At 42.4% G+C, this 24,034-nt stretch overlaps 2 protein-coding genes across 2 annotated transcripts in view; both read left to right on the top strand.

Annotated features, from left to right (window-relative positions):
- Positions 1-11,022, top strand: part of smg8 (SMG8 nonsense mediated mRNA decay factor) — a 43,885-nt gene extending 32,863 nt beyond the window's left edge. Inside the window, exons 3-7 of the mRNA XM_088320509.1 lie at positions 2,352-2,858; positions 2,934-3,336; positions 3,417-3,562; positions 6,410-7,285; positions 10,688-11,022. Of these exons, the coding sequence (XP_088176635.1) occupies positions 2,352-2,858; positions 2,934-3,336; positions 3,417-3,562; positions 6,410-7,285; positions 10,688-10,900 (2,145 nt within the window). The 3' untranslated portion in view covers positions 10,901-11,022. The remainder of the gene's footprint in view (positions 1-2,351; positions 2,859-2,933; positions 3,337-3,416; positions 3,563-6,409; positions 7,286-10,687) is intronic.
- Positions 11,023-12,959: 1,937 nt separating this feature from the next.
- Positions 12,960-15,535, top strand: kcnj15 (potassium inwardly rectifying channel subfamily J member 15). The gene is made up of 3 exons (XM_088321454.1): positions 12,960-12,978; positions 13,380-13,526; positions 14,177-15,535. Exon 3 carries the CDS (start codon positions 14,232-14,234, stop codon positions 15,249-15,251), a length of 1,020 nt encoding a protein of 339 aa, XP_088177580.1. The 5' UTR covers positions 12,960-12,978; positions 13,380-13,526; positions 14,177-14,231; the 3' UTR covers positions 15,252-15,535.
- Positions 15,536-24,034: the final 8,499 nt, after the last annotated feature.

The raw sequence follows: 24,034 nt of genomic DNA, 5'->3' as shown, positions 1-24,034 counted from the left end.
ACACCGCCCCACCCCCTCGCGTGACTTTTTCATCCACTTAACAAACGCATTTTGTAGAATACGATCGCACTTTATTGTTTAAATAAACGCGTTATATAGACTAGGATCTCCCAATTGTTATAATTAGCTCGCTTTATAGTTTTAATAAGCGTTTTATATAGAATACGATCGCTTTCGTTGGAAGCGCAGCAGAATGCGCGTTCACGCGAGGGGGGGAGGATTTACCGTTCGATTACGTTCACAACAAAATCAAAGACGGAATGATTTAAGTTGAATTACATTTCCAACAAATGCAAGACGAAGTGGTTTTGGTTATATATTCGCCATTACATTCCCTAAAAGTGAGATTAAACGAGGTAAATGTGGTTGTAGTAGCGAGGGGATGCAAACCTCAGCACCGGGCTGTAGAATTCATAACCGCAAAAGACACAGTCTCGTGAAGATCAAGATTTCAAGCTATGGCATCATTTTTATTTTTTTGTCTTGAAAAGAAATGTCAAGATTTAAAAATGGATTAAGATGAGGTCACTACGCTGACGGAGGGGGGGAGGGGGGGGGGTCTAAGGGTTATTGGTCTATCTTCTTTATACATTATCCAATATCGATCAGTTCATAATACGATACAAAGCTTTGGAGCCGGGATTCTTACTCTCAGCCAAAAGGCCAAGCTAAGGTCCTAGCATTAAAGCCTTGCTGCGACCATTGCGAATGCACCGAAAGATTTATTCGAAATGAAGAGAAACTACGCTGACGGGGATCCATGTTCACCCCCTTGACGTCACGAGCACAACTGACGTGTGCTCGGCATTCGCGCTGTTTATACGCGGAGAAAGGCGTTTGACTGTCACACGTGTAACACGCTAATTTCCCGTAATAACACCGCGATACAGGCGCAGAACATGCTATTACCATGCCCCACCCACGATTACCCGCTGAAATTTCCCGTCCTACCCAGGTGTAAGCACGCCCTGGCCGCGGCCAGAGCACGTCGTTCTGCGTCATTTCCGCGTCATTTCCTCGTGTTGACCACGTGTGCGGCACGCGGTTTAACACGTGCTCAAACTTTTGAGCAGCTCAAAAGTTTTGAACGCGGCCAACCACGTGAAAATTTCCGACCGCGAGTAAAGCACTGCTCTATCTTGTCTATATGGCGGTCTCAAAACGTCCAACAGCGCCCAACAGCATCTGCTTCACGGTCAGAAATTCTTGGCCGTGGTTCAGCCTCAATACGCTCGTGAAAGGCTGTGTACACGCGCTCTGAAGAATTGAGCAGCGCCAAACAGTTTCGCGCTGCCACCCGCGCGCGAATTTCCGACCTCGTGTTAAGCACCGCTGTATCTCGTCTGAATAGCGATCTCAATGCGTCCACTAGCGTCCGCCTCAAAGGCAGAAATTTCTGGCCGTGATTCAGCCGCAAATGTCTGTGTCTGTGTCCCTTAGTTTCGTCTAAACTACAGATGGATTCAAAAAGACCCACCAAATCTTTCAGTCCCCCCGCCCCCATTACACCTTGTGAAAGACTGCGCAAGAAAATTAGACGAAAAAAATCTGTGTTTTGTAGTTTGTATTCTTCCTTGTGCTTTATAGCACTTGTTTCCAGTTGCACAAGACAATACAGCAACATTTAGTGGTCTCATATGAAGTCAACCAGAGAACATTGTTGAAACCCACCCTATTACTATTTTACTTAAAATAAAGTCGTATGCGCTGTTTAGGGCAATAAAAAATAGCACCTTGGGGTCTTTGCATAAGTTTAAAGATGTTTAGCTCCATATATAATGCCATGTCTAATCTCATTGCATACAATGTCTCACCACAATGTTATCAATGACATTAAAGATAATTAAATTTCTATAATATATATAAATCAGCAAGGTCCCATATTCAGGTAAACATTTTCATTAAAAAATAAAAAGCAGAAAGACCTTTAAACCCATCCTTTAATTTAGGGTTTATATGCTCCTTTTGTCGCTTTGCAGTCCACATGAGTTCCCCCAAGTTAAATAATGAATGAATTTGATTTAATTGTTGTTTATTTTATTTTTTTTATTACACAAATGTACAGTTGATCAACACTACACAAGATTAAAATTTAGTGGAGGGGGAAAATATTGAGGTAAAATTTAAAAAAAAAACAACAACTCAATAATCAAATCTTGCATCCCTGAACCATAATTTAATGTGAGGCCCCCTGTCCTCCAACTAAGGCACACTTTTATGCCATTATTTAATAGTCTGGCCTCGGTGAGAATGTTTTTTCAACAATGTGGCCCCTGAGCTATAGTCAGTTTGACACCGCTGCCTGAACAGACAATGCCAATCAAAAGTTTCTCAATGCATGTCCTGTCCAGGTCCCCAATGGCTCCGAGTCAGGAATCCACCCAGACAGACCCAAAAAGCACTCTCCTCGGAGGCGCCTGCAGCATGCTCTGGAAGACCAGATCTACCGCATCTTCCGCAAAAGTCGCGTTCTCACCAACCAGAGTACCAATTGTCTCTTCACTGTACCAGCCAACCAAGCCTTCGTGTATGTGCTGCCTGCCCCTGAGGAGGACGCTGTGGGCACTTTGCTGGGCCAGCTTCGCTCCAACTGCATCCTTTCCGAGCCGGATTCTGGTTCGTTGGTGTCTGGCCCAAGGCGCTACCAACAAATGCGTCGTTCTGCCCGGCAGAGCGTGGCCGAGCTGTCGTGCGCACCATTGGCGTTGACGGGCATGGTGCCGGCGGACTGCAGCTTAAAGGAGTTCCTGTGGCAGCATGTTGAACTGGTTTTGACCAAGAAAGGCTTCGACGATAGTGTGGGACGAAACCCGCAGCCTTGCCACTTTGAGCTGCCGTCCTACTCCAAGTGGGCACAGGTCAGGCCTTACCACTACGGATTTCTGGGGGGCTATTCATATTCTCATGATTGTCGACTTTCTCTCCAACACCAGGTGGCGCTCAAGCTCCACGATGCCTTAGTAGGTGGCGGTAATGACAAGGACGAGGCAGCAGAGCTGGCGGCCAAGGTTCAGGCTCAGTTGAAGGTTTTAGACGGCTTCCTGGACGCTGACGCCAAGTTCTCTGAGAACCGGTGCCAGAAGGCGCTGCCGCTAGCCCACAGTGCGTACCAAGCCAACCTGCCGCACAACTACACCACAGCCGTGCACAAGAACCAGCTGGCGCAGGCTCTGCGCGTTTACAGCCAACACGCGCGTGGCGTGGCCTTTCAGCGCTACGCCCTGCAGGTCCACGAAGACTGTTACAAGTTCTGGAGCAATGGGCACCAGCTGTGCGAGGAACGCAGCCTGTCTGACCAGCACTGCGTACACAAGTTTCACCTTCTGCCACAGGCGGGTAAGTGGGAGCTTTTTTAAATCAACATTTTTCTATATATTCATTGTGACAAGTTTTTATTTTATTATTTTTTTTGCCAGGAGAGAAAACTGACGTGGATCATAACCCACCCATCCTTAACCACAACAGCAGGGGCCGCTCCACCAGTTCTTGCAACTGTGGGAGGAAGCAGGGCGCCCGCGAGGACCCCTTCGACGTACAGGCAGCAAACTATGATTTTTATGAGGTCAGTGATCGGCAAATTTGAGATGCTCCATTTTGAAGTAGCATTCTGGACATGTCAAATGGACACAAGATGAATTTTTATTACATCTGATATTTGAGTCAGACGCTATCATTTTTTAAAATGCCATTAAACGCTACGTTTGTGTTTATTAGTTGCTAACGCGTTTTGTTTGAACCTAAAAAAAGAATTCCAAGTTTGCGGTCGTGTTTTCGACAAGGTATGTTACCGTATTTGTGCAATGAATTATTATTCAAAAAATACCGCTGACTACAATCGCAAAACATTGAATTCAACGAGAAATATACCTGGGTCGAAGAAATGAAAGCGCTGAACCCCAACCTCTAGACCAGGGGTCGGGAACCTATGGCTCGCGAGCCATATATGGCTCTTTCTATGAGTATCTGTGGCTCAGAGACCAATTTGATTGCATGCGAAATTTCTCCATCTTGTTCAAAACCGGAGTTGTCAATCCTGTTCAGGTACACGTAAAGCCAAACAAAGCTAAATGCAAGAGCAACACTTCGCAGTATATATAGGGCACGTTTTTCACTACAATTTACAGTCAAGGTGTCACACAAAAAAGGGGGGAAAAAAAACTCGTTTTGGCTGTACAACGCTAAAGAATCCTTTATTTAAAAGTTCACTATATAATCTGTGTTCAGTGTTCAGATACTTTATGATGAATCCACAGAACTGTAAATACGCCAAAACACCGGAAGAGAACTTAGTCATTTGATTGGGTGAGTGGGAGGGATGGGTGGAGCTATGCAAAAAGTACAAGCATTCCCTCCCATCTCTCGCCAAAGGTAAGCACATAAGGCTCCCTATTCTCAGAATGTTGTGACGTTTTTACAAAATAAATGCTTGCATCTGGTTTTGAAACCAATATGTATGAAAAAAAGGGTCAAAAGGAGTTTAACCGATCTTGAGTAATTGCAAGAAAGAGACAAGTTTAAAGTGGTCTGTTTGTTGAATTTGGGACAGGGGCTCTGGCATTATTCTCTTTTCATAATTTTGATCAAATCATCAAAAATAAATGTGCTGAAGACTAAGCTTTTGTCTGGGGCGCCGGTTTAGCAATTTAGTAAATTTGTCTCATAATATATGGTGTGGCTCTTTCCCAAAATAAAATTAATATTTTTTGCTTTTATGGCTCTTTGAGTCAAAAAGGTTCCCGACCCCTGCTCTAGACCACCAGTGACATAAATGACATACGAAAAGTAATTATTTTTTATCCTATAATCCCACTATTGTTAGTCAATGTACCCAAAACATAAAATTGTTCTGAAAAGTATGAATAAACACAAAAAAGCACGACGAGTCACAATTTGTATAGCCCTTCATCACAATCTCAAAGGACAGCACCGGCCACAATTAAAACATCCCCTAAAATGAACCCTGACGAGGGAAACAACTCTGGTGTTTCAGAGGATGAATCAAACTTTGAAGGACATTAAATCGATGCATCGTAAATTTTATGTTGATATTGTGTTCATACTTTAGACTGTCAATAAATTATTTTAATCACGGCCGATTGTATTCATTGCACTGATGGTTTGTCACTCAAAATGCTTATTTTGAGCTCAGAAAAAGTGGCCCAAAATTTTATTCAAATTTTTATTTAAAAATTAGGGGTGCACGTTATACACGAATGTGATTTATACACGAATACATACGGCCTATAGAAGTGTTAAAATGCTAACGTGGACTTATACTTTTTAAAATTTATTTATTTTTGGGGAAGTGCTAACTTATGATGTCCAAACGTGTGTTTCATATAAAAACTTATGTACTTATGGTCAGGATCAGAACGGAAACAGGACCCAATTGCGTAACGTTTACCACAAGTTTTATTGAAGGAAAGAGGAAGGGCTGCGCCCACGATCCGGTGTTCGCTGGACACGGGAGGCAAGTCGCTCTCGTACTCAGATTGTGATCCGATTACGGAAGTGAATCTTCCGTAGCGAGCGATGGCGGTGTCAGGGACGGAAAAACTGGTCGGTAGCCGGGACTGGGAGAGCAAGGTGTGGTCAGGGTCAGAAACGAGTCGTAAGCCAGGACGGGGGAGTAGACGTTGTCGGGAACAAAAAATGGGTCGTAAGCCGGGACGGGAAAGCAGACGTGGTCGGGATCAAAACAGGTCATAGTTGGAGACAAACGGGAGCAAAAATGGGACAGGTGGGAGTCAGGGTCGAAAAAGGCTTGCCTCGTATACACAGAGGTTCACAGTCGGACTGGCGTCAGGGGACAGACAGGACTGGGTATGAATAGGAACAGCGAGGCAGTCAGAACCCGCAGCGGTTGGCGCCAAATGAGCGGGCACATGTGATTCACATCAGTAATCATGACACTTGTATGTATTTAAGTTTTAGAAGGACAAAAAACATAAATAGATATTATTTTTTTTCCCCTTGAGGTAATATTGCCAAATTTTCTCTCAAAATTGTAAGCGATTCACAATTTTAGCAATTGGAAAGAAATAATGAGACATGCATGTTGCTGATATTTGACCACTAAATGGCACTGTGCTGTATAACAAAACCCATTGCCAAATGAGCACATCGTTGCAGTATGATGTCAGACAAACCTGGTATGGATTCCGCTATGTAAAAGAAAATAAATACAAATTTCTCGACCTGTGAATATTTATAAAAATAAACATTGGTATGATACTTCATGTTTTTCTTCTTTTTTTCCTGAGTTAAGGTTTTTTGTACAACTAGAAGGCACAAAATATTACACACTGTCCCATTAAATATAAAAACAGCATTTTTTTTGCAGGCCATAAAAACATTTGGCATTTTTTCCCTCCATTCTTTAAAAAATATGACCTGTGTGGCTTTGCAGGGCCTTGAGGAGAAATGCTGCGGAAAACTGGAGCGGATCAACTTTCCCATCTTTCAGCCGAGCACTCCTGACCCGGCCCCGGCCAGCAACCAGGCTACCCGCACCGTGTGTGAGGCTGATGGTGATCGGCTGAAGGAGCCGGGCGCCGTTCACAGCCACACCCCTGGTGACACCAGCCTGAGTTTGGCGCTCAGTCTGGGCCAATCCACTGACAGTTTAGGTCCTTACGGAGAAGGCGACTCAGCCGCCGGTACCGATAGCCAAGTGCAGCAAAAGCGGCCCAGCCTGGCCGACCGGCAACCCTCCACCGTGGAGTACCTTCCAGGAATGATGCATTCAGACTGCCCCAAAGGCCTCCTGCCAAAATTCTCCAGCTGGTCCCTAATGAAACTGGGCCCAGCTAAGACGTACAACTGCCACACTGGGCTGGAGCAGCTTGGCTTCCTTCCGGGCGCTTCTTTCCTGCTCCCGTGGGACTTGGTGATCCGCTCCCGATCCGAAGACGACTCTGTCGAGCCCCTGGACGGGGGACCATCCTCCTGGCCAGCCCCCAACAAGACTCTGGTGGGGAAGCGAGGAGGCGCTGGCGGGCTGGGGAGAAGCCGACGGAGGGACGACACGGCGCGGGCCTACGTGGGCTTCGAGTACGAGGACGGCCGGGGGCGGCGCTTTATCGGGTCGGGGCCCGATAAGATTGTCAAAGCGCTGGGACCGAGTGGCGCCAAGGAATCTGCCAGCAGGGTGCTTAATGGCGACATGCCGCTCTATGTGCCGTCGCCATCCCAGGGACGAGGGGTCAAGTCTCACTTTGCTCAGCTCATGCGGCTTTTTATTGTAGTGCCCGATGCCCCGCTCGAAGTCACGCTCAATCCGCAGGTAAATATTCACAAAGCCAAAGTGATTCTATATACTGTAAATTTAGGTCTACAGAGCACACCTGATTAAAAGCTGCATGTGCACATTTAAGGAAGAAACTCAACTTGTATGAGCAGCACCGAAGTCGTCCACGTCCATTTCTTACATTTTAAAAATGTCAGCGGGAAAATAACACATTGTGTCCGCAGCTTTCAATCTTAATCAACTAGCGTAGCAGTCATTGTTAATTAAATTGGCATTAACATACAGTGTACGCAGGAGTGGAACAAAAAACGTTCTCAAAACAAAACTCAATCCACTGTACTTACTAAAATCCAGATACAGCCTGTGCACATGCTGAGCTGCGCGACTGGTCCTAAGCTCTCCCATCCCTTGTGCAAATGACAACGTGATAGAGAGGAGACAAAGTATTGCTACCCCTAAATAAAAATCACTATACATAAACATTTGAAAGTCTGATGACGCTTTTATACAAAGTTGAGTTTCTTCCCTAAATTTACACTTTCGGCTTTTAATCAGGTGCACGCTGTCGTCCATAATGTACGATTAGATATACAGTCGTATGCAAAAGTTTGAGCACCCCTGATCATTTTCAAGATTTTTCTTTGTAAATAATTGGTTGTTCTGATCAGCAATTTCAGTTAAATATATCATAAAGCAGGCCAACACAGTGATATCTGAGAAGTGAAAAGAAGTTCATAGGATTTACAGAAAGTGTGCAATAATGACCGTATTTTCCGCACTATAGGGCGCACCGGGTTATAGGGCGCACCCCCAAAAAATAGTTTTTGGTCCTATATCTTCAATAGATAAGGCGCACCGGATTATAAGGCGCTACAATGGGAACGTCGACAAAACAGTCAGATGATTCAGTCAAACTGATTACCCCCTTAACATTCCCAAAGCTTGCAAAGAAGCAAATACGTGTCGTAGACACGTGCGGATGCGGTGTCCGTACGATGTCACTTAAATGCGTCATTTCAAATATCATTCGGAAGGTTAAAGTCTTGGAATTCAAGAAATGCCAACCATTCCTTAGTTTCTATTTTCTTTTTGCTCGCAACTTTACTGTGCATATGACAATAAACACTTGGCATTGAGTTTAATTCACTCAACTCATCACAGCAACATCAAGATCGTTCTAAAACAAGATACCGGGAAAATACAAAGCCGCATAACTCACCTAAGTTCTCATGTTCAATAATGATACGCAATCATGGTCTTCTTACAACCGTGAGTGTAGTAAATCCAGGAGAGTAAAATGTTTACAAATACAGACTAATGAAACATGTTTCTTTATGGCGTACTTTAGCAAGCTTGCTATTCAGTCATCTTTTTCGGCCAATTGCAGGGTTTGTTTTGGCCCTCTAGCGTATCCGAGGCTCCGAATAACTTCAGCCAATAGCGATCGATGTAACGGATGATTGACACATCTTTTTCGGCCAATTGCAGGGTTTGTTTTGGCCCTCTAGCGTATCTGAGGCTCTGAATAACTTCAGCCAATAGCGATCGATGTAACGGATGATTGACACATCTTTTTTGGCCAATTGCAGGGTTTGTTTTGTCCCTCTAGCCAATCCGAGGCTCCGAATAACTTAAGCCAATAGCAATCGATTCAAATGATGATTGGCAACTTGGTTAGCCAATGAAACGCCGGTATATAAATCCCAGCATACACCGCGGACTACTCCACGTCCGGGGGGAAATCGAGTCGGCGGCTGTTGCGTAAGTTGCGAGACCTTGCGAATTTAATATTGAGCCATATATAAGGCGCACTGTATTATAAGGCGCATGGTCAGCTTTTGAAAAAAAATAAGACTTTTAGGTGCGCCTTATAGTGCGGAAAATACGGTACTTAAACAAAAGTAGGCTGGTGCATAAGTTGGGAAACCCTTGTTGTTTTATTGATTTTTAATACCTTTAGCACTAATTATTGGAACACAAAATTTGTTTGGTAAGATCATTGACCCTTGACCTACATACACAGGTGTAGCCAATCATGAGAAAGGGTATTTAAGGTGGCCAGTTGCAAGTTGTTCTCTTTGCATCTTCTCTGAAGAGTGGCGACATGGGAGCCTCAGAACGACTGTCAAATGACCTGAAAACCAAGATTGTTCAACATCATGGTTAAGGGGAAAGATACTAAAAGCTAGCTCAGAGATTTCAGCTGTCAGGTTCCACTGTGAGGAACATAGTGAGGAAATGGTAACCCACAGGCACAGTCCTAGTTAAGGCCCGGAGTGGTAGAAAAATCTCAGATAAGTATAGGCAAAGGATGGTGAGAACAGTCAAACTCAACCCACAGACTAGCTCCAAGACCTACAACATGATTTTGCTGCAGACTGTGTCACTGCGCATTGTTCAACTATTCAGCGCTCTTTGCACAAGGAGATGCTGTATGGGTGAGTAATGCGGCAGAAGCCTTTTCTGCGCACATTCCACAAACAGTCGCTTGAGGTATGCTAAATCACATTTGAACAAGCCGGCTTTACTTTAAAATAAGATGCTGTGGACTGATAGAACTAAAATTGAGTTATTTGGACATAACAAGGGGCGGTATTCATGGCGGAAGAACACAGCATTCCAAGACAAACACTTGCTTCCCATAGTACAATTCGGTGGTGGTTCCATCATGCTGTGGGGCTGTGTGATCAGTGCAGGCACTGGCAAACTTGTTAAAGTTGAAGGTCGCATTGATTCCAGTCATTATCAGCAGATTCTTGCCATTGGGCACCTGGACAATGTTGTAGAATCGGTGACAAAGCTGAAGTTGCGCCAGGGCTGGATACTTCAACAATACTGCGACCCCGAACACCGCTCAAATTCTACTCGGGCATTCATGCAGAGGAAAAAGTACAATGTTCTGGAATGGCCATCTCAGTCCCCAGACCTGAATATTATTTGCAAATCTGTGTTGTGATTTAAAGTGGGCTGGCCATGCTCAGAAACCATCAAATCTGACTGAAGTGGAGATGGTTTGTAAAGAAAAATAGTCAAAAATACCTTCAACCAGAATCCAGACCCGCATTGGAAGCTATAGGAAGCTTTTGGAGGCTATAATTTCTGCAGAAGGAGTATCTACTAAATATTGATGTAACTTTTCTGTTGGGCTGCCCAAATTTATGCACTTTCCTACTTTCGTTTTAGCAATTATTGTACATTTTCTGTAAATCCTATGAACTTCATTTCACTTCTCAGATATCCCTGTGTTTGTCTGCTATTTGATATATTTAACTGGAATTGCTAATCTGAGCAACCAATGATTTATAAAGGACAATCTAAAATGATCAGGGGTGCCCAAACATTTACATACGACTGTGTGTGTGTGTGTGTGTGTATATTTGATATAATATAATATAATGTATAAATTTATCAAAACTTGTGTCAAAATGTATTTTGCAGGTGCAGCCCGGTCCCTCACCTTGTCCTGTGTTCCACCCGGAGCAGACGGACTTGTTGCTTCCGACCGATGGCCTTTGGGTGCTGCGTTTCCCGTTCGCTTACGCCACCGAGCTCGGACCCTGTTACCCCCCCAAGGAAAACCAGCCCCTCAGCAACTACAAAGTGCTGCGGGGAATTCTCAAAGCCACCACAACCAACCCGCAACCTCAGTGATAACTCAGCGAATGCGAAATCTTGAAATTGGCCACGCGAAGACTGCTGCTTAAAAATGATAATATCGCCAAACAAAATAGTTTGTGACCATTCCTTGATGAAAATAAATCCTGTTGATCTATTTTGCTTTGTTTGTTGATCATTATGTACCTTCTTATCCATTTACACTTTTACATACCTCATATCCTGAGCATCAAGTGAAGGTTGTGAACCAGTTTGATTTCACAGGCCCTGTGACAGAAGAAACGTTAAATTGCAGGACTTAGGCTGCGTTAAATGGAGATCATGGGATAAAAATAAGTTTGTCACCAAAAGGAAACCTAACATCTGTGAAATATTAAATATTTTTTTAATTGTTTGATGTCACGACTGAAAGGAGTTGTATTTAAAAGTGGGGTGCAGGATTTGAAAACTTAAGGCTGCCGTTGTGACTTTAAGGCAGGAGATGGCGGGAGAGTAAAATGATTTGCATGCGTTGTGGGTTTGTTCTGCCCCGAACCGGCCTAATAAAAGCAGATAGGCGCAATGGTAAATAAATCGTAAGGGCTCTTTAAACTCAGTTAGGAATTGTTGATAGAAAAAAATATTTAATTTTTTAACACGTCATTCTGCACCCCACCCTTACATATAGCATTCATTACATCATGGGTCTTTAACTGGATTATTGTGATTTTCCATCAAAGTAACTTTTTTTTTAACTCTCAATAATTTATCTGGTAATAACATACAGTAGTCACGACATAGTAATGACATAAGTTTATTTCAGGAAAATGTAATTTCATTTATTTGGGTCCCCTTGGGGAAATATTCATTTTCACCAACTGTACTGGGGGGTCTGGTACAGTCAGTGCTGTCTCAGTAGAGCAAGTGCCAAATGACGTATTTACAGCACCGTTATTCCCAGGTTGTCTCCCATCCGGTTACTAAACATGCCCATCTTTGCTGAGCTTCCTGAGATTGGTTGTTCCCAGGGTGGTATGGCCATAAACGGTACATTTGCTAAACAAACTAGTAGCGGTATGCGGTAATTAGTATCAAAAGGTAGCTCAGTTTAAAAAAGGTTAGAGACCCTTACATTATATTGATATTAAAGGGACACTGTGTAATATTTGACCACTAGATGTCGCTGTCTTGTGTAGTGCAACGGAAAATGAGTTCTACAAAGCACAAGGAAGTAAACAAACTACAGAGGCTCAAAGCGAACAAACTGCACCATTTTCTTCTCATTTTTTTGTCCAGCCTTTCACAAGGACAGGACCCAGTAGCGTTCGTTTACTCAGTTTTATTGTTAAAGAGGGCGAGCTGGGCTTGCTTCAACGATCCGATGATTGACGGACACGGATAACGGGTGGCTGGAACGCGGAAGTGGCACTTCTGTGTCGAGCGAGGATAATCTAGACTGCAGGGATACTGGTCATTAGCCGGGACGGGAGCGCAAGGGCGGTATTGAGTTCAGAAAGGAGGTCGGCAACAAGTATCAGGCAGGAGGCGGGGCAAACAGGTCGGATGTCGGAATGGCAGAACAGGGCAAAAACGGGTCCAGAAACAAGTCGGCAACGGGTATCAGGTAGAAGAAAACGGGGCAGGAAAAATGGGCGAAGGTATGAGCTTGCCTAGCTGAGAGCATCGGTTTGAAACGATCTGACGGCTTCCTCTTGAAAGCCGGGGGTTTAAAAGGAGTCTCTGAACCAATCAGCTTTTAGGCCTGTTGGCGCCAATTGGGAAGTCACTGGTGCCCTGAATTAGCAATCATGACAGTAGCAGCAAGAATGCTGACAATCATAAAAAGTCCCATGTTATGTAAAAACTATGTTTATATCATATTTCTGCTCATTATTCGAATCAATGTTGTTTTTTTAATGTTTTTCTTCTAGCACTAGAAGGTGCTTGATAATACAAAATGTATTTAAAGTCAGAAGTACTGTAGATAATTTTATTTGAAAGTAGGCAGAGTGAAATGTCCCCATGACAACATCATGGAAACATTTGTGTGGTATACAACCTGAAGGAATGTAGCCTAGAACAATGCGGTTAATAACAAAGCCCGCCAAGGTCATCGAAGTAGGACAAGGGCGCAAGTGAGAGACTAATATTTTTCCCCCTAAGTATGCAAGTTGATGCATTCTATTCTTTCGATTTCTAATTACAATTCCTCTCTTAATTCATTTTTGTTTTCCTTAAAAAAAACTTCTGATAGATTATTGCCATTTTGACAAAAATACTAGGTAGTTTTTCTTCATTTACCTCAAGTTCCACTAATTTAAAAAATAAAGTGAACATAAGCCCCAAAAACATTTAATGTAGAAAATGTTTTTTTTTAGCAGTGAAACTCATTGTGAGTGACCGTAAGCTTTGAAGTAGGTTTAGTGTAAATCTGGGTGAGTGTTTTAAGGGACAACATGTGTAAAACAAAAACCGCCGAAGCAAAACATCTCGTCTGACCACAAGGTTTTTTTTTAAACCCCCTCCTACTGGTCAGGTACACGACAGTAGAGGTAGGGGCGAGGATAACAAGATATTTTCCACATTGTGCTAAAGTTCACCTGACGAGGCGGGACAGAAGGAGGAGAAAGAAGATCTGGTGCAAGACGAGCGTCTTAATACACAAAGAAGACTCATTCGGAAGGTAAAAAAGCCACTAACTTATCTCAAAAACTGCTCTAATGGATACTTTACATTTCAAATAGTGTAATGTTTGATCCAAGACTGACCTATTAGTGTATTTGACTTTCATTATTGAAATTAATTTCCATTTATTTCTGAAAGTTCTAGCTAAGGATGACAATTGAATCCCTAACTATTGGTGTCACATTGGACATTTGGTTATTTCCACAGTTTAATTTTTAACAGTGAGTCATTAAAGCCGAAACTGAAAAAATTTTCAGGTCAAACTCTACATCAGTTTATCTAATTATTTACAGTGCATAATTATGTACTTCCTTGTGCTGTTTATTATGCGCTCAGTTCAACAGATTACATGACATTTAGATTTCCATATAATATAAGTTTTAATGGGATGGTGTGTATTATTGAGCGCCTCATAGTGGTAAAAAAATTAGTTCATTAAAAAAACATTTACTTAATAATCATAAAAAGCAGATTAACAATCATACAAAAGTGCACTTTTTTCCTACCAGAAAAAAAACAAAAACCTTGTGACAGGCTGGGCAAAAAAATTAGAATTTGTTTTAAAAGTTGTATAGATGTTATTATGGGCTTTGAGTTTCTAGCAACTCTTCAAAAAGCCAACGAAATGTTTTGGGTTCCCCACTACAGGGTCTGTGATTTCAGTTGATCTAAAACCCAAAGCTGTGTCCAAGCTAGCAGTGGGATGGCAGTGAGAAAAGGAGAAGTCCGTCGGCGCATCGTGTCCAAAGACGGCCGCAACAATGTACGCATCAACAACGTGGAAGGCATGGTCAAGTTGTATCTGCACGACATCTGGACCACGGTGGTGGACATGAAGTGGCGCTACAAGCTCACCCTGTTTGCCTCCACCTTCATCATGACGTGGTTAATCTTCGGTGTGTTCTTCTATTTCATCAGCATGGGCAACGGCGACTTCGAGTCCAACCTCAGCTCCAATCACACGCCCTGCCTGGAGAATGTCAAAACCTTCACTGGCGCCTTCCTCTTCTCGCTGGAGTCGCAAACCACCATCGGTTATGGTTTCCGCTACATCACCGAGGACTGCCCCCTGGCTATCTTCACGTTAGTGGCTCAGCTGGTCATCACCGGCCTAGCAGAGATCTTCGTCACAGGTGCCTTCCTAGCCAAACTGGCGCGGCCTAAAAAGCGGGCCGAGACCATCAAGTTCAGCCGGTGCGCGGTGGTCTCCCATCGGCAGGGGCAACTCTGCCTCATGATTCGGGTCGCCAACATGCGCAAGAGTCTGCTCATCCAGTGCCAGCTCACAGGCAAACTCCTCCACGCCAATGTCACCCAGGAGGGCGAGAAGACCCAAGTACACCAGACTTCAGTGGACTTTTTCATGGACTCCAGCAGCGAGTGTCCTTTTCTAATCCTGCCACTCACTTTTTACCACATCCTGGACGAGCGAAGTCCGCTGGCTGGATTGAGCGCAGAGAATCTGCTCAGCCGTGACTTTGAGCTGCTGGTCACACTCAACTCCACCATGGAGTCCACAGCGGCGACCAGTCAAAGCAGGACGTCCTACGTGCCCAACGAGATCTTGTGGGGATACGAGTTCAAGCCGGTGATTTTCAGCACAGACAGTGGCAGATACGTGGCAGACTTCAACTTCTTTGACAAAGTTCAGGCGACCAATGACGCCGCGTTCCTAAACAATATGGAAAAGCTGAAGCTGGAGGGGGTTTACAATAAAGAGTAACTGGTGGAGTAAAAGGGGCTGTACGGAATTTGAAACGTTGTTACTCTCTGCTGCCATCTCCTGGCTTAATGTCATGATTGCAGCCTTAATCGCCTTGTTAATGAGGGTGCGTGCATTTTTTTTTTTAGCTGTGCCCGAATAAACTTTCCTTTTTTCATCTTTCTTGGGGTTTGGGTTGGCATTTGGACTCTTCTAGAAGGAAGCCTTTTCTTACTTTCACCATTTCCATGTTACACTGACAAAAAATAAATAAAAACTGCAGGGAAGAGCATCGTGTCACTCTCCACCTGACTGAGATGTCATGATTGTCCGCCATCTTGTTGCTAAGGGTTCCCCGAAAACAAAAAACCTTCGGAAAATCTGGGCAGAAAGAATACAAGGAGAATTGTGAGGTTTGGTCACTTTGATTCTCTGTATTGCTTGTGCTTTGTAGTACTAGTTTGTAGTAGTTTTGGTTGCACTCCACAATACAGTGACATTTAGTGGTCGAATATATTACACAGTGTTCCCTTAAGAAGACTTTTTGGAGTATTTTTTATGTGATCAATTCATGAAAATAAAAATAGCATAACTTTCATGAGGACGAAAGGCAGGATCCCCTTTCTATTTTCGCATTTCTCACACAAGACGTTTGGAGACTATAAAGTCACTTTCTCAGGTAAGATTTCAAACCTTTTCTTTCTCACTTTTTTGTTTCATGTCAAATATGTTAAAAATTGACAAATTTCTGGAACATGGTTTTAATGTCTACATTACTGGCTTCAATACTGTGTTTTTTTTAATGCTACTTAATGGCCAAATGGAAATAATGTTCAGCTTGATGATGGCTGATAGGTACAGGGACAATTTTAACACATCTAAAAATTAAAACTGCTGAATGGTATATATGGACAAATGCAAGGACAAAGAAAATAAATAAATTAAAGAATAGTCTATACAGTATTTTGATTACAATTTGCATCACCTCTACATTTGTCACTACTGAATGTCAGACTCAGACAAAAATGCTGTCCATACAAAAGAGTGGATATATGACATAAGCACTTTGTTCTATTCCATGCTCTTCTTGTCATATTTTCTATTAACCGGCTTCTTGAATAGTCTTAAAAGGCATGGAATACATTATTCTAAGATTAAGACTTTAATTGGTATTAAAATGTCTTAAATCGCTGGGCAGCACGGCGGAGCAGTGGTTAGCGCGTGTGTGGCACAGTTCTGAGGTCATGAGATCGAACCTTCCTGTGTGGAGTTTGCATGTTCTCACCGTGCTTGCGTGGGTTTCCTCCGGGCACTCTGGTTTACTCCCACATTCCAAAAAAGTGCATGTCAGGTTAACTGGCCGGTCCAAATTGTCCCTAGGTGTGAGTGAGCGAGTGTGTTGTCTGTCTGTGTGCCCTGCGACTGGCAGGCAACCGGTTCAGGGTGTCCCCTGCCCACTTGGATGGGCTCCAGCACCCCTGCAACCTTACTGAGGATAAGCAACGCAGAAAATGGATGGATGTCTTAAATCCTTTTTTGAAAGTTTTTAAAATGTGAACACAGGACTAAGATTTATATTTGTTTTAACCAAAAATATTTAGTTACATTCTTAACTGTCTTTGACTGGGGATCCATGAAGTACTGTATACCTCTTTTTTTTCCATGTCTAAAACTTTGGAGAGTGCTATGATTTCAGACAAAACATTTTCAACTGGACCAAAATGTGATTTAAAAGGAAATTAAAATAAACATTTGTTTAAAATTGCCGCGAATTCACGTGGTCTTTGATTGTTTTGTTTCATTTGTGTGTTCTTTTGTTTAGTTTTTTTGTCAACTTGTTCTTAAATTTGATTTGAAAAGGCTTTAATAAAGTCTTTAAAAGTCTTGAAATTAACTTGCCTTAAGCTGTCAAAACCCTGATTGAAAAAAGAGACCTTTAAATATTTGACTATCTTAAGTTTATTTGTAATAACAAATCACACTGTTACAACTGTCCACTTACAGTGTTACAATTGTACCTGACAGTGGGCACGGTTGTAACACTATGTATCTCTCTGTTTGAGATACTGTCACAGACTTTTAAGGCAACTTAGCATTTTACCATTGAAGTCTACTTGAAAAGACAAATCATGTACCATGTATAAAGGTTTGAAAGGACTAGCACAAAAGATCATAAAATGGGGAGGGAGAAAGCAAAATGTGTTACAACTGTACCAGGTCTTGCCTAGTTGTACCCCTTAGTTTTCTAAGCATTGTTTGGCAAATTTTAACAATGACATTCCTCAACTTTGTAGTAAAAAAAAAAAAAGAATTAAAACATGATGTACACTCCCCTTCAGTTGTGACAACAATTGAACCTGTTTGCTGTACACACACATGACGCCAGAATACGGTTGTTCTTTTGAGTGAAATATTAAATGTGTACACATATAATAATATATTGTAAGGTCGCCATGATTGGTACAAATTACTTTTCTCACATTTGATTGGCTTCTTTTCGCTCATTGTCTGGCTTCTCATCATCTGTTTTTTGAGTGCTTTAAAAAAGTTTCAAAAAGCAAGTTATACCTTAAGAGCTGGTGTATTAGTAGAGGACAGAATCGGCCAGGGGTCAGTGAGTCCGGCCACCATTTTTGTACGTTATAAAATGTTTATAAATGTCATTGAAACCTGAATTCGTTTTGGATAACAATTTGAAATATACATTACTGACCCCTGTAAGGGTTATGCAAAACTGCAACAATCAGAATGTTTTTGTTGATTTGATCTAGAGATAAACAATTGTTATATTGGATAATGCACAAAATGGCTTAAAAAAGTGGAAAAATAAGGCAGAAAAAAGAAAATATATACACATTTTAAAAAGCAAGAAAAAAGAAGTAAAAGCAAGGGGGCAAGAAACCAAAGAAGAAGAAAAAGGGTAAGAGAGAAATTAAGATAAGTCAAGTCAAGTCAAGTCATTTTTATTTGTATAGCCCTAAATCACGAAGAGTCTCAAAGGGCTTCACAGATCATTACACTATATTACACAGACTATTTTTCAGAATATTATCATACATTCCCCTGCTCTGGAGCCGACGAAAATAGTAGGTTATTCATATGCTATAGAGTAGAAGTGAGTTTTAAGCTTAGATTTAAACATTTCCACCGAGGTTGCAGATCGGATCTCAGGGGGAAGAGCATTCCACAGCACCGGTGCCCGGATGGAGAACGCTCTCGAACCAGCAGAACACTTCTTTGCTCTTGGGATCACCAGAAGACCGGCACCCTCAGAACGTAGGCTTTGGACCGGGACATAGGGGGAAATCAGGTCTGAAAGATAAGAGGGAGCAAGTCCACGTATGATTTTGTATAATACTAAAAGAACCTTGAAATCACATCTAAGGCTAACTGGGAGCCAATGCAGGTTAACCAAAATCGGTGTGATGTGATCGGACTTTTTTGTCCTAGTTAAAAGCCTCGCTGCGGCATTTTGTACCAGCTGAAGAGACTTGATTCTAGACTTCGGGAGACCAGAGAGTAGTGCATAACAATAATCGAGACGGGAGATAACAAACGCATGAATTATAATTTCCGCATCCGACTGAGACTGTATAGAACGAATTTTAGCAATGTTAGGAAGATGGAAGAAAGCGGTTCTAGTAATTTTCTTTACATGCGTTTCAAAGGATAGATCAGGGTCGAATATGACACCTACATTTTTAACTGAGTCACTCTGTGTGATGTGACATTTGTCAATGTTCACAGCAGTTTTTGAGAATAAGTCACGACATTTAGATGGACCAATAACTAAGATTTCGGTCTTTTCAGAGTTAAGACGCAAGAAATTGAGTGACATCCACTCTTTTATCTCAATGAGGCAGGCCTCCAAATTTCCACAGTTTAGTTGGCAGATTCCTCCAACGGAAGATATAGTTGAGTGTCGTCTGCGTAGCAGTGGAAACTGATATTGTACTTGCGATTAATATCACCTAATGGAAGCATGTAAATGCTGAAAAGAAGGGGGCCAAGCACTGAACCCTGTGGAACACCATAGGTAACATTAAAGGGCTCAGATGTCATTTCGCCATATTTAACACAGTGCGTCCTATCTGAGCGGTAGGATCTGAACCATGAGAGGACAGTTCCTGAGAGACCAATCCATTTTTCCAACCGTTCTAGTAGGAAATTGTGGTGCATTGTGTCAAAAGCAGCACTAAGATCCAGCAGCAGCAAAAGTGATGAAGCGCCAGAATCCATTGCCAGTGGGAGATCATTTGTTACCTTGATCAGAGCTGTCTTAGTAGAGTGGTTAGCCCTGAAACCTGATTGCATAGATTCAAAAAGGATATTCTCGGATATGAAATCATTCAGCTGCTGTGCCACTACTTTTTCAAGTACTTTAGAAAGGAAAGGTAGGTTTGACACAGGTCTATAATTACATAAGATTTCTGGATCAAGGTTGGGTCGTTTCAGTGTGGGTTTAATAACGGCGGACTTAAAAGCTGCTGGAACTACACCAGAAGAGAGTGATATGTTTATAATAAATCAAGAAAATCGTTTAAAGCCAGGGGGAAAAAAGAAAAACATAAAAGAACAAGGTAAGGAAAATAGGAAAAAAATAGGAAAAAGGACAGAAACAGAGAAAAAGGAAGAAAGAAGTTAGAAAAAAGTATATTACCAATAACTATAACACTGTGCACAAAATGACTTAATCTCTTTTAAAATCTATTATTTTTCTAAATTAAAACATCATGTATTTTTATAACCCGATGGTGAACTTTTAACTCATCTAAATTTTAAACCTTTTCATACCAACCAACTCTAAAGTTAATCTCTGAATAACACACAACAAAATGTGAATTGAAAATATTTACTTTTCAGTGCCACACCAAATAAACTTTGAAATACAAGGGGAAAAAATACATTTTAGAAAAAAAGCTTAACGTGAAAAACATTATCCCTGAAAAAAAAAAAACAAGAAACATACATTAAAATATTCACAGATCTACAAAAAAAAGAAACATACAAAACAATGTTAACGATTTGTATAATCGACAAATTTAAAGCCAACAACACAGAATCCATGGGGAAGTCAAGTAATGCTTATTTGTATAGCCCTTAATCACAAAAAGTCTCAAAGTGCTGCACGGACAACTAACACAGCATCCCCTGATCTGAAGGTTACAAGAGGGCAAGGAAAATCGCAAAACCCCAGGCTGAAGAAAATGAAACTTTAAGAAGGGTTGTCATTTTGTGATCCCCTGCCAGGGTGACCAGGCTGCAATGGATGTTGCAAGGGCATCAACAGACAATACTCAGACATCATTAGCATTAAATATAGGTAATAAAAGAACGCCCAGTTGACAGCTTCCTGCGCTAAAATCTTGACCAATGCAGCAGGTTCTAGATCAGACCTAGGCACTCTGGTCCTTGAGGGTCGCATGTCCTGCATGATTTTGGAAGTTCTTTCCTGCAACTCAGGTTATACAAATTAAGCAGGAACTTGTTAATAATCCTGGTGTTTGGAATCCCCTGTATTCAAGCAGAGAAACCTCAAAAATCTGGAAGTACGTGCGGCTCTCAAGAACCGGAGTGCCCGGGCATGTTCTAGATGATGGTGATCAGGTCCAAGTGCCGTTACAATGACCCGTAATGCATGCACCGTGCAACAACCAGGATCATCCTTCTCCCTTAAAGACAAGAAGAAAAGAGTATGAAGTCAACATCTGACACAGGTCTATTGTGACACAGCCACAGGCTTCCAAAGTCAAGGGTGGTTCGTTTAAGCGTAGGTTCAATAACAGCAACTAAAAAGAGTGTTATGTTAATAACATTAAAAACAGGATGTTCGTATCTCGAAAATATATTTTACCAGCAAGCCGGGAAGTGGGTCAATTAGGCAAATAATCAGTTTGTCACAACATTGAGCTGGGCCAATACTTAACATTTCCGTTTTTTCATGGTTAAGACACAAGAAACTAAGTGGCATCCATCTTTTTATTTCAGTGAGGCAGAACTCCAGATTTACACAATTTAACAGAGCCGTTTTCTCCATTGGCAGATACAGTTTTCATCCTCAATGTAAACTGATATACTTACCATAAATATGACTAAGCAAAAGCTTATTAATACTAAAACATATTGGACCATGCTCTGAGCCCTGCTGAACCCCACAAGTAACACTAAAAAGTTCAGAAGTCATATCACCCTATCTTAATGATAGAATCACCATAAGAGGACAGTTTTTGAGGGATCAATCCATTCTTCCAGCCAATCTAGTAAGATATTGTGGTCCACAATGTCAAAGTAACCACTAAGATCCAGCAGCAGCAACAGTGATAAAGCGCCTTAGTCCATTGCCAGGAGAAGATTCTTGGTCACTTAAATCAGGGGCGGTACAACGACTGAATGGTTGATGCGTCAGCCCCGCAGTTCAGACGCCATGGGTTTATAATCATCTACCGGCCTCCCTGTGAAGAGTTAACATTTTCTGTTTCTTGCCTCATTCAGACACTCCGGTTTTCTCCCACATTCCAAAGACAGGTTGCTTGGCGACTCCAAATTGTCCGTCGACTGTGTGATTGATTATAAATCTCAGTGTGCCCTGCGACTGGCTGACAACCAGTTCAGGTTCCCCAGGTGTACCGTACCCACTGCCTGAAGATAGCTGGGATGGGCCCCAGACCCAAGACACTAGTGAGAATAAGTGGTGCATAAAATCGATGGATGGATGGATTCTTTAACCAGGGCTGTCTCAGTAGAGTTATTAGATCTGAATCTTGACTGCATGGATTAAATAAATATATTCTCAGACATAAAGTCGATCAGCTGCTGTGGGACAACATTTTCAAGTAGGGGACAGCGGATACAGTTGTAACACAGAGATTGTTATCACAATGTTAGAGCAATTGAAAAAGTTTTATTGATGCCACTGACAAAGGATACTCCTTTCGATTTTGACACAAGTTCTTTAAAGACCGAGTCACATTGTCTCAATTTTACGGTCAAAAAACACATTTCCAGGGAAAATTGCAAACTTTGTATTTCTTAATGTCTTTTGTTTATTGTCAAGTATGTTGAAGATTGACAAATTCCTGGAACATGGCTGGAATGTCAACATTCTTGGCTTCAATCCTATGTGTTTTTCTTCCATGCTACTTAACAACCACATGGAGAAAATGTTAGCTTAATGATGACTGATATGTATGGGGACAGTTGTTACATGTGCAAAAATGACAACTTCTTCATAGTCTGTACGCCTAAATGCAAGGGCTACAGAAGGAAATAGAAAAGTGGGCTCTTTTTTTTGGTTTGAACAATTTTATTGACACTTTTAACAGCAATTAAAGGGCAAAAAGGCGAAAAGTGGGCACAGTAATTGATTGCAACCAGTTTGGGCTGCACCCCAGGCACTGGCTTACACATTTGCCACAACTGCATGTCAGACTCTGATTAGCAATGCTGTTATACAAAAGGAAAGATATGAAACAAGAACGTTGTTGTATTCCATACTTTTCTTTTCATATATTTCTATTACATAAAGAGTTCTTTAAATATTGGACTATCTGAGGCTATTACCTACACTTCTAATCAGTGCTAACTTTGCAGTCGCTCAAACAGTGACTGTAGCCGTCATCCAGGAGATGTCATCAGGTGGTGTCCGACTGTCACTGGGCATTTCGACCTTAAACCACAGCGGCAGGACAAAGACTAGGAACCTTCCCGTGGTGTCCTGCGAAGGGCTCTCTCCCGGGGGAGCCTTACGAATCCAACTCAATCCACTCAGACTCGCTCTTTCTATCTTTCTTGGTCCTCCCTCTTTCTTTTTCTCTCCTTTTCTCTCTTCCCCCTTTTCACTCTTGTCTCTCATTTTCTCTATCCCTCTTTCCTGCTATCTCCCCACCTCTCTAACTCTCTTTTCCCCTTTTTTTGTGTTTTACTGTCTGTCTGTCTGTCTCTCTTTCTGTCTGTCCCTCTCTTTCTCTCTTCTACTCTCCTCTCTCTGTTCTTCTTAGGGCGGGCGACTTCGAGAGCAACCCTGGCCCCCAGTCCAATGCCAGTGGTGCTTTCAAACCATTCGCGGCGACCACACCCCAATCACCTCTACTACCTGCCCACGGGGCTTCCATAAATCATGCACCGGCCTGTCCGAACGTACTAAGGACTTCAGAGGCTTCGTATGCTTGGTTTGCTTGGGTCACACGCCGTCAGGCCCGGCGGCACGGGACAGTCGCAGCCCCCTCTCCTTCGGAGAACTACGGAGCCTCCCACGAGCGGGTCTAGCGCTACTAAGGATTACCTTAGGCGCCTTGAGTGTCTCAACAACAACAACAACAGCAGGACAAGGAACGCAACCTCCACGTGGTGTCCTGTGGACGGCCTCATGGCCGACGAATGCGTCTCCCACCCGATACACGAACGCTTCGGTACAAGTTACCCAAAGCTGACCTCATCCGCTTTCGGAGCGGCCAATTCGCGGAACTCGTAACACAACCGAAGCGTTCCATGTCGTTCCTAAAGATCATCTTTAGACGACTTGAAGCGATCTAACAACAACAACAACAACCACAGCGCCCTCGAGTTGGCGGGCCAGTCACTGCCCATCCTTACCCAACACTGTGTATCTCTCTGTTTGACAGACTTTCACGGACCTTTGAAGCTACTTGGCACTCTACCGTTGATGTCTACTTGTAGAACACAAATTACAGTATCATGTGAAAAAGGTGAGAAGACTAGCTCAAAAGATCATAAAATAAGGAGGGAGAAAGCACTATGTGTTACAATGGTATCCGGCCTCCGTTTTAGAAAGAAACAGAAGGTTT

Source organism: Urocampus carinirostris, chromosome 17, assembly GCF_059441175.1.
Source record: "Urocampus carinirostris isolate Australia breed hairy pipefish chromosome 17, RoL_Ucar_1.0, whole genome shotgun sequence".
In the NCBI taxonomy this organism is placed as follows: domain Eukaryota; kingdom Metazoa; phylum Chordata; class Actinopteri; order Syngnathiformes; family Syngnathidae; genus Urocampus; species Urocampus carinirostris.
Note: the sequence above shows the minus strand (reverse complement) of the source record. Positions and strands in the feature narration are given on the sequence as shown.